The 10015-nt window shown below is 28.3% G+C and overlaps 1 protein-coding gene across 2 annotated transcripts; it reads left to right on the top strand.

Annotated features, from left to right (window-relative positions):
- The first annotated feature begins 544 nt into the window (after nucleotides 1-544).
- LOC122573966 (proteasome adapter and scaffold protein ECM29) lies at nucleotides 545-9418 on the top strand. 2 transcript variants are annotated; one of them, XM_043741005.1, is made up of 28 exons: nucleotides 545-813; nucleotides 1466-1713; nucleotides 1790-1908; nucleotides 1971-2120; nucleotides 2230-2508; nucleotides 2592-2787; nucleotides 2856-2950; nucleotides 3049-3241; nucleotides 3337-3482; nucleotides 3560-3866; nucleotides 3948-4134; nucleotides 4225-4581; nucleotides 4651-4826; nucleotides 4897-4998; nucleotides 5070-5276; nucleotides 5349-5463; nucleotides 5542-5725; nucleotides 5806-6094; nucleotides 6297-6530; nucleotides 6636-6980; nucleotides 7057-7213; nucleotides 7300-7455; nucleotides 7546-7677; nucleotides 7743-8052; nucleotides 8154-8337; nucleotides 8409-8538; nucleotides 8630-8839; nucleotides 8930-9418. In XM_043741005.1, the coding sequence occupies exons 1-28, from the start codon at nucleotides 789-791 to the stop codon at nucleotides 9127-9129; spliced, it is 5433 nt and encodes a 1810-aa protein (XP_043596940.1). In that variant the 5' UTR covers nucleotides 545-788; the 3' UTR covers nucleotides 9130-9418. The 2 variants fall into 2 exon arrangements, with proteins under 2 accessions (XP_043596940.1, XP_043596941.1); XM_043741006.1 differs by lacking the exons at nucleotides 545-813; nucleotides 1466-1713; nucleotides 1790-1908; nucleotides 1971-2120; nucleotides 2230-2508 and having other exon boundaries at nucleotides 2645-2787; nucleotides 3119-3241.
- The last annotated feature ends 597 nt before the right edge of the window (nucleotides 9419-10015 follow it).

Here is a 10015-nt window from a genome sequence, read left to right as displayed (position 1 = left end):
TTCGAACACGTTGATTGGGTAGTCATACACGGCAACTTCATGTTAAAACTTCAAATGTTTTCCCTTCCAAAAAGTTAATTTTTTAAATTCATAATTTTCTTGCATTTGGATTCGTTACTATGAATTTACTTATATAATTACATATAATTAACATGTAATTAAAATTTATTTGTAGAATTAGTTTTATGTATATGTAGTTAGATTTCAAAGCTAACATTTACAATATTCTTGTTATACGTAAATTAGAATACATATAATATCAGAATTATATAATTGTATTGTAAATTGAGCGATAAACTAATTAAAATTGTACATTAAAGGCTGTTGCGTATTATAGAATTTTGATAGAAATATTTAAAGGAATAAAAGACGAAATGTTGAAAGATATCCATATCTCTCTTTTTTATTAAATAGGTTGATGTGATCACATGAGCACGATTAGTTTGTATGACCGTGTACATGAAAGATGGTAGATAACTATATAGTACTAGAAAAAAATTTCTAACAATATTTTTATTATTAATATGTGAATCATTTTATAGTGATATAAAAATAAAGTAGGAAACTTTCTCCTCTAAAAAATTGTACGAAAATTATGGAAGATGTTATACAAAAGAAGAAAATTTTTAAAGACATTAAAAAGATATGCAATTCGGGGGAAAATGTATTATTTTTACTTAAATATGCTTAAATAATATTTTCATAGTAAGATTAATTACAGACCGGTAATATTTCTTGTCACTTGTCACTGACTATCATTCGCTTTCTCTTTTACACATTACTTCAAAATGGCAGCCCCTACGGATGAGCTGAGTAAGTAATTCGGAAAAAAAATCAATTTATTTTACATGAAGACAGTTTATTTTGATGATGACACAAATTATATTATTAATTATATAGTTCCTCGTTTAATAAAAACATTATTTCTAATGATAAAAACATTTTTATATATATCATGGCTTGTAAAAAATTCCATTATCATGCAGTTTTATAGAAAACAACTTCAAATGTATAATTTTACATCACTTTTTTCAATTTATATTCAAATTTATCTTAAAAGACAATCTTTTCGATTCTTTTGTATATTTTTACTTTATTTTTACTATATGTCCACATCTGTTAATTAAATAAATGATGATAAATAATGTACATATAATTATTTTCCTCTTATCACCTAAATTTCTATGTGCAGTATATAAGATGTTATTTACACAACTATTTTTTTTATTATAAAATTTTAGATATTGCACGTTGTTTTTGAATGATTTGGAATTTATGAATACAAAATATTGTTTCTTTGCAATTAAGTATTATTTTTGAATCGTGTAATGAACAATTATTATTTTGAACAAAATATATTTTGTTTAATATTGTGAAAAATAATATATATTAGTTATAATTTGTTGTATATAATTTCATGTTTATAAATTAATTATTTTATGTATAATTTATTGTTTCATGGAAGTTTTACTTGAGCGAGTATTTTTCCGTTTGGGATCTGCAGATACTGATGAACAACTGCAAGCATCAGTATGTAAATTTTTGCCTCCAGTTTTGTTGAAGCTTTCTAGTGGTCAAGAAGGTGTTAGGAAAAAAGTAATGGAATTATTAATTCATATAAATAAAAGGATAAAGAGTAGACCTCAAGTCCAATTGCCAGTTGAAACACTTTTGTTACAATATCAAGATCCAGCTGCCAGCTCATTTGTAATTGTATGTTATTGATACAGAGAATCAATTAAAAATATTTCTGGTTGAATAAGAATTTATTGTCTTTGTTTGTTCACAGAATTTTACAATTATATATATAAAATTAGGATATCCTAGAATGGAAATGCAAAAACAAGCAGAATTAATCCCAAGTGTATTAAATGCTATTGAAGGAAAACCTTTATCTCATCAAGACAGGTTTGTAAATATTTAACATAATTTAAATAATGAAAATTAGGTAAATATGTAAAATATTTCAGTTTATTACTTATAATTATGCCTGCATTGGGTCATGTTAATATTCCTGTGGATCCGGAGAAACGAGCATCTTTTCTTGGTCTACAAGACAAACTATATGTAGCAAAACAATTACTCAATTTTATGCTTGATGTTTTATTGTTACCTTATGGGTAAGATTATTCACTATTCATACAATTTATATTTTAATAATTTCATCAATACAATAGGAAAATTTTTTAATGATTATTTATATTAATTGATTATGCAAAATTATTCTAGAGCTGTAGGACAAATGCAAAATCAACAGTCAGATCAGGCTATTGATTGGTCACGGTTTCGTGTACCACTAGGATTAAGTGAATATGCATTTAAACGGGTAATTGGTGAAAATCCTCCAACAGCAGAACAACTTGAACAAACAAAATTAGGAATTGTAAAATTCGTAGCTGGAGGGTTTTTCCATGATTCAGATATTCTTATACATTTGATAGTAGCTGCAGCAGATACCAGATTTAGTGTTGCTAATCTAGCAGACTTGGAATTAAAGAAAATTGTTAAGTATGTTTAAAAAGATTTTTCTACTATTTTTATAAATATTCTATTAGAATATGCTAAATATTAAATTGTTTTTAAATATTCAGCACGTTAGATTGGTCTTCAATGCATTTAGCAGCACCACTTTATACACTATTTTTGGGTACTGATACTTTAGGTATCCATAAAGATGTTAAGCCAGAAATGAAACGATTGCCTGCAGGCATACGAATTCGTCTAAAATTATTACATTATCTTTGCCGTGTTACTACAGGTGGTTTTATTGTACCACCATGTATTCAGGTATATTTTACTATAAAATAAGGTATAATTTTTATACTACTTGGTGGCTAATTGTAATTAATATACAGGTAGTTTTTCATTCCCTACAAGAAGGAGATGGAAAAACTACAAATGCAAAGTTAAAGTCAATGGCATTGCAATTTACATCAAACATTGTGCAACAGTAAGTAAAAAGTATTACAAATTATTCATGAATTTGAATTTCAATAAAATATATATATATACATATATATATGTTGTGATATGTTTAAATGTTTTAAGGTGTAGTCTTGCACCATTATCTCGTATAGCAGGAATTATCTTAAATGGCATGATAAAATTAATTTTTGAGGGTGAAGATGTTCATCATAAAATGATGGCATACACTGTTATTGGACAACTAGGACAAAGAATTCCATCAGTGATAGATAAAAATTCAAATTTGTTATGTCATTTATTTGATACACTTGTATCGGTATGTAGTTAGCAATTGAAAAAGTAGTAAGTTCAGATGTATGTTACATTACTAGAATGTTTCTAGTTTGAGCTGAACTTTTCTTGATGTTTAAGACTGAAGGTGATTTACGAAGAACAGTAAGAGATACACTGATTTCAATAACATCTGCATTTGTACTTAATAAAGATGACGAAGTTAATATATCTCTGATGAATGGATTATTATCTACATATATTGAGTCACAGGAATCAAATGTTAGGCATGTATATATTAATTAAATACATTATATGTATAGAATAATATCGCTTATATATCAGTAATATTTTTTGAGAACAGATTTGTGGCTATGCATTATGCTGCTAATGTATTTCCTCCTGACGATATACCTTCTCGTTATCTTTTACTGTTGGCATCTGGAGATGAGAAACATGAAATAAGAACAGAAGCTACAAAAGTTTTATATGGTACTACACATAAAAATGAATGTGATAAACAAGAGGGTAATCAAATTTCATTACCAGATTTTCCAAAACTTGTTACTTATATTTATTCAAAGATGCAAGCAAGAGTGTCAACTGCTGGTAATGAAAAAATGAACATAGAAAATAAAGTACTTCCTTATAGTGTTGCTGTATTTATGGAGGTAATTAATTCAATGAGAAAATAATTTATTGTTATTGGCAATTTTTTTATGATTCGAGAAAATAATTAATATTTTTTACAGATAATTACTTATCTCCGTATTTGTTTAGCAAAAAGTGCTAATGTTACTAAATACAACGAACCATTGCAGCATCCTTGTGAATATACCCCATTAATTACACATTATTTAAGAAATTTATCTAAAGATAAATTAGAGACATTAAATCAGTATCTTGATATGATTTTAATTTTTAGTCATGCTTCTGCAGGTAAAATTGTATATAATATTTCTTATAAACTTAAAAATATATTAAGAATTGTATTGAAAGATATAATGTATAAACAATTATATAATGCAGATCAAACTACACTACAAGCTTTATTGGAAGTGACTGGTTCTGTTCCACAGTTTGCAACAAGAATTTATGAAAATGAGTTATCATGGCTTCGTACTTTGCTTATATCTACTAAGCTAGATGTAAGACAATTGGTTGCTAAAATTTATGGCATAATAACTACTCAACTTTCCAATAATGAGTTTGGAACTCAAATTTCTGAGATTATGAACATCATGGATAAAAATTCTCTGGAAGCTCAACATGGCTCATTACTAACTTTAACGTGTATGATGGAAAGGAGACTAGTTTTTAAAAGAAATAATATGGACAATGATTTCTTTAACTGTGATCTGTACATTAATGTTGTCAAAATGATATGTATGTACATATTTAGTTGTATAAATTAATATTAATTTGTTTTTCAATTCTCTTTCAAAAATATTATAGGCAATTTCCTTCACAATAATACGATTTTATTAATGGATGCCGCAATTCAGAGTATTGGTATTTTGGGGAAAATATGTGGGTTACCATTACCTGATGAAGGTGAGGGAGAAACAAATAAAAAGGCAATTGTAGAAATATTATTTTCAGCATTGAATAATGTAAAATTAAATACTAAGGTTCGTATTTTAATAGTTGTTAAATTTATTGAGTTCATGGGATGTAATACTGATTTAATTATATTTCTAGATTAAAGAAAAAGCTGCACTTTCATTAGGTTATTTGTGCGTAGGGGAAAATTTTCCTCATACACCATATATAGTAAATAAAATAATTACAACTGTCAAAGAGGTAAATGTACATTGGTAATTATAATTAAAAATTTTAGGAGTACGTTTTAAATTTGCTTTTATATCCATTAGACAAAAGACATTGAAATCCATTTGATCATGGGAGAAGCATTGGTTTGTTGTGTTCAAAGTGAAGCATCTCCAGAAAAACGAGATGCTTGGACAACATCACCAACTGAACATAAAGTACCTTACAGCAATATCAGTACTAAATTATTAATACAAACATTGGATGAATTACTTCGAATGTATAAAGATCCACATCCTAATTTGAGACAGGTATCTATTTTTATTTTTCTTTTTTAAATTTACAATTCCTCCATTTTCTTTACCATAAATATTTGTTATAAGGCCGTCTGTGTGTGGTTATTAGCACTTTTAAAATATAATATCCAAAGGGAGTGTATTAAAGAAAAATTTTCATCATTGCATCATGCATTCATGGATTTTCTTTCAGATGATAGTGGTAAGTTATACAATATATTTCCTACTAAAAAAAAAGAAAATAGAAATATATTATTAAAGTGCATTGTTTTAATTACAGATATAGTGCAAGATATGGCAGCAAAAGGACTTAGTTTGATACATATTAATAGTAGCAAGGAACAAAAGGAACTTCTAGTTTCTAGCATACTAGATCAATTTACACAAGGACGTAAAAGTGTACAACAAGTTACATCAGATACAAAATTATTTGAAGAAGGTCAATTAGGAAAATCTCCAACAAAGTAAGATAAATTTATAAATTTACATGTTATATTTTCTATCTAATAGGTTCAGTTTAATTTTATAAATATTTTATTTATAGTGGTAATTTATCAACGTACAGAGAAATTTGTTCCTTGGCTACAGAATTACAAAAACCTGATTTAGTATACTACTTCATGCATCTAGCAAATCATAATGCAGTATGGACATCTAAAAAAGGTGCTGCATTTGGATTTGCAGCAATTGCTAAAGTTGCAAACGAAGAGTTAAATAAATATTTACCCAATATAATTCCACGCTTATACAGATATCAATTCGATCCTACTCCCAAGATTCAGCATAGTATGTCTAGTATTTGGCGTGCGATTGTTCCATCAACAAGTAAAGCTGTACGTGGAAGTGCTTAGAATACTTAAAATTAGAAGTGTGCGTATACTCGAAATTACGGGTATTTTTCTCTTTTTACCCTGATGTAATCTCTTCCTCAACCCAATCTGAAGCTTAGATACTTGTATTTTCGAATATCCACACATCAATGCCTAAAATATATTTTTATTCTTTGTAACTGTTATTTAAAATTATGTTTGATAGGTTGAACAATATCATAAAGAAATTTTGAATGATATAACTGAAAATTTAACAAATCATGAATGGCGAGTACGAATGAGTTGTTGCAATGCACTTGCAGATTTATTAAGAATAAATGTTCGTTTAAATTTGGCGAAATGTGCTCCAGAACTATTGAAGAAACTGTTTCGAGTAATGGATGATATTCATGAGGGTACTCGATTAGCTGCTACAAATACGACCAAAGCATTAAGTAGAGTAAGTTTTGTATTGAAACAATTCGTTTATTGTATGCATAAAACACGTATTATATTTGTATGTACAGTTATATTGTTTATATCTTATATCAATTCATTAATATAGGTTTGCGTTCGATATTGTGATTCTTCCTATGGTAAAGAAGGAGAAGAAGTTCTACAAGCAATTTTACCTGTATTATTAGATATCGGAGCTGTGAACGTTGTAAGCAGCGTAAGAACGGTATCTTTACAAACAGTATCTCAGTTAGTTTCAAGAGCAGGTACTCTGCTTAAGCCATCTTTAGTTACACTAATTCCTGCTCTCTTAAGTACAATTGGCGAATCAGAAAATCCAAATTTATCATATTTGAGTAATGTATGTGGAACAATGTCAGAGGCACGAGATGCTATTGACACTATCAGAGCTAGTGCTGCTAAGGAGCATTATGCTACTGAAACGATGACAAAAGTGAGTGATTTAAGACAAAAAAACAACTTCGAAAAAATCATATTTTATTAATCATCAATGTTTCCTTCTAATGCAGTGTATACAGTACATTGATACAGAAATTTTAAAGGAATTAATGCCAAAAGTGATAGAATTAATAAAATCTAGTGTCGGTTTTGGAACAAAAATTACATGTTTGCACTTTATCATTCTTTTGAGTACTCACTTCAAACAAGAGTTACAACCTTATAGTGGTTAGTAAAAAAGTTTTACTCTATAACTACTATTCAGTCTAAAAAATACTGTTTAAAAATTATTATGATTTAATATTTATATATAGGTAAAGTCCTAAACGCGCTAATGAATGGATTATTGGATCGTAATTCCATCGTTAGGAAAAATAATGCAACAGCTATTGGACATATAGTCGGGTCAGCAAAAGAATCAAGTCTTGAAAAATTATTTAAAACACTTAATACATGGTATATGGAACGAGGTGTGCATTATATAATAAATCTTTTTAAAAATTGTAAAGTTATAGAACTTATAGAGGAAAGATAAAACTTTACAAAATTCTGAATTTCAGATGATTCAACTAAATTAGTAATTGGACAAACGTTCCAAGCTATAAATAATTATAATCAGGAGGTATTAAAGAATTATTCGAGTATTGTTATACCTCTTACTTTCTTTGCAATGCATGCACAAAAAACACAAGGTTTGTATTTAACTTTGAAATTAAGTTTGTAAATATCGTGATATTTATTTACAGTATTTTCATAGAAAATGAAAGTATGATGGATTTATGGACCGAACTATGGAATGAAATTACTCCAGGAACCGAAGCAGGAATTAAACAAAACATAGAACCAATAACAAATATTTTACGCACGTCATTAGAATCGTCATCGTGGAATACGAAAGCGCAAGCGGCTAATGCAGTTCATACGTTAGCACAAAAGTTAGGGAACGATATTGATGCGACTGTAAGAAATACTTTGTTAAAGGTTTTAACAGATGGATTACGCGGGAGAACTTGGGATGGAAAAGATCGTTTGTTAAATGCCCTTGCTACGCTGGCATGTAATAGCAAGTATGCATGTAACAATATTAACATTTTTCTTATTAAATGTATGCAAATACAATGTTACATTTGTGATATTCATTTTTAAAAATTGAATAATCTAAATATAGGATAGCTCTTAAAGAGAACAGTGGAATATCTGCGGATATAGTACAAATATTACATCGGGAAAGTAAAAAGGAAGCTTTAGACTATCGCCGACACGCATTACGTGCTTTTGGTACAGTTTTGCATGAACTAAATATCGATAAGTTTAAAGAGGTATACGAAATTGTTCAAGAAATTTTGTCAACGGTATGTACTATCAATAAAAAGCAAGAAGTGATCAACCTTATGCATTGATATATAAATATTGTATAATCTAGCTATCAAGGAAAGATGGAGATGAATCATTACTCTCTGAAGAGAGAATAAAAAGAGATGAGATCATAAAATTATATGAAACTGTTTACGAAATACTTGGGAAAGCTTGGCCATCTTATAAAGACACTCAGGGTAAATTATTATTGCATTTGAAAACTATTAAATATAAAAATATGAATTACTAATTAACCCTTTAATTATCTTGTGATCTTTTTTTGTTTAGACAAATATTGTATAGAATTTATAACTCATTACGGTAAAATGTTTCCTGTTCAATCTACAACAATACAAATATCTATGCTATCAGCACTTAATTTATTTGTGGATAAACTTGCTTTACTTAAAATAAATATTTCGGAATTGTCGATTGAAGAAAGAGAAAAGTTAAATTTGATTTGTGACACGTTTAATAAAATTTTAAAACATAGTATAGGTAAGCATATTGTATGTCTATAACTAAAAATGTATTGTATTATTACCTTGTAAAATTACAATTATATAATATGAAATTTATATTTTTTAGGTATTTCGTATACCAGAATAAGAAAGGAAGCCTTAAATATAGCTCTATCTCTTGGCAGAAAATTACGGTCTACAAACAATAATGAACAATTTGATAAAATGATCTTAATAATTCAAGAGGCATTACCAGAGTTAACGAAGGATAATGAGCCAGAAATTCGAACTAGAATCATTGATATTAAAGAAATGCTGAAGATATGAAGATAATAATTAATTTTAGTACTTTTTAATCAATGTTACATATGTGGAAGTTAGTAACTTCGTGTTCAAACGTTTTAAAACAATGACGAAGTGTATAATGTCTACTAATACATGTTTATTTAATGATACTTATTATGTAGCTAAAAACAAGTGCATAGTAATACACAATTTAGAGTCAATACTTTTCATTGTTTCTAATTTTTCATATTGTATTATAAAAAGATAAGAAAAATATGTTTATATCTATATATAAAGTAAAAATCTCTAGTAAAACTCTAAAGTAAAAATATGTATGTATGCTCTGAAAATACTGTTCAACGTATCCGCACCAAATTTAGCGTGAATGTTTTTCAACACTATCAAAAAAATTTATAGGGGTCCCAACCCCCAATCGCCCCTAAAGCCAACCCTTTCCAGATATGATCATATAAACAGGTCTCAGATATTACAAGAACACCGCACAAGCTGCATTGAGCACGTTCAACTCGTGTGCTATTGGTATGAAAAAGAGAAAGAGAGAATGAGATTTGAGAATTTGAAAAAAGATAAAAAAAAAAAAAAAAATAAAAAGAGAAAGCGTGGAAAGCCGAAGAAACGTTTTTTCGTTGAGTAATACAGGGACAGTTAATCCTTGCGAATGGCACTGTTGACCCAAAGGGAAAACCTAAAATAAATAGGTGACGACCACTTATATATCGAAGCCAGCTGAAACCTAGAAAAAAACCGTTCGAAAATTAAATCATGAAAAAGTAACATAGAAGATAAGAAAGTTGTATTCTACGCATTCGTGAATGCTATGAATGTCTCAGATAAAGCAGAGACACTCTAATCGTTTCTGTTTGTGTCGCATGAACGCGAACCTTGTTGTCTTCCATATTTCTCACGA

The sequence above is a fragment of the Bombus pyrosoma genome, linkage group LG12 (genome assembly GCF_014825855.1).
Source record: "Bombus pyrosoma isolate SC7728 linkage group LG12, ASM1482585v1, whole genome shotgun sequence".
Lineage (NCBI taxonomy): Eukaryota > Metazoa > Arthropoda > Insecta > Hymenoptera > Apidae > Bombus > Bombus pyrosoma.
This window is presented reverse-complemented; position numbering and strand designations above follow the sequence as displayed.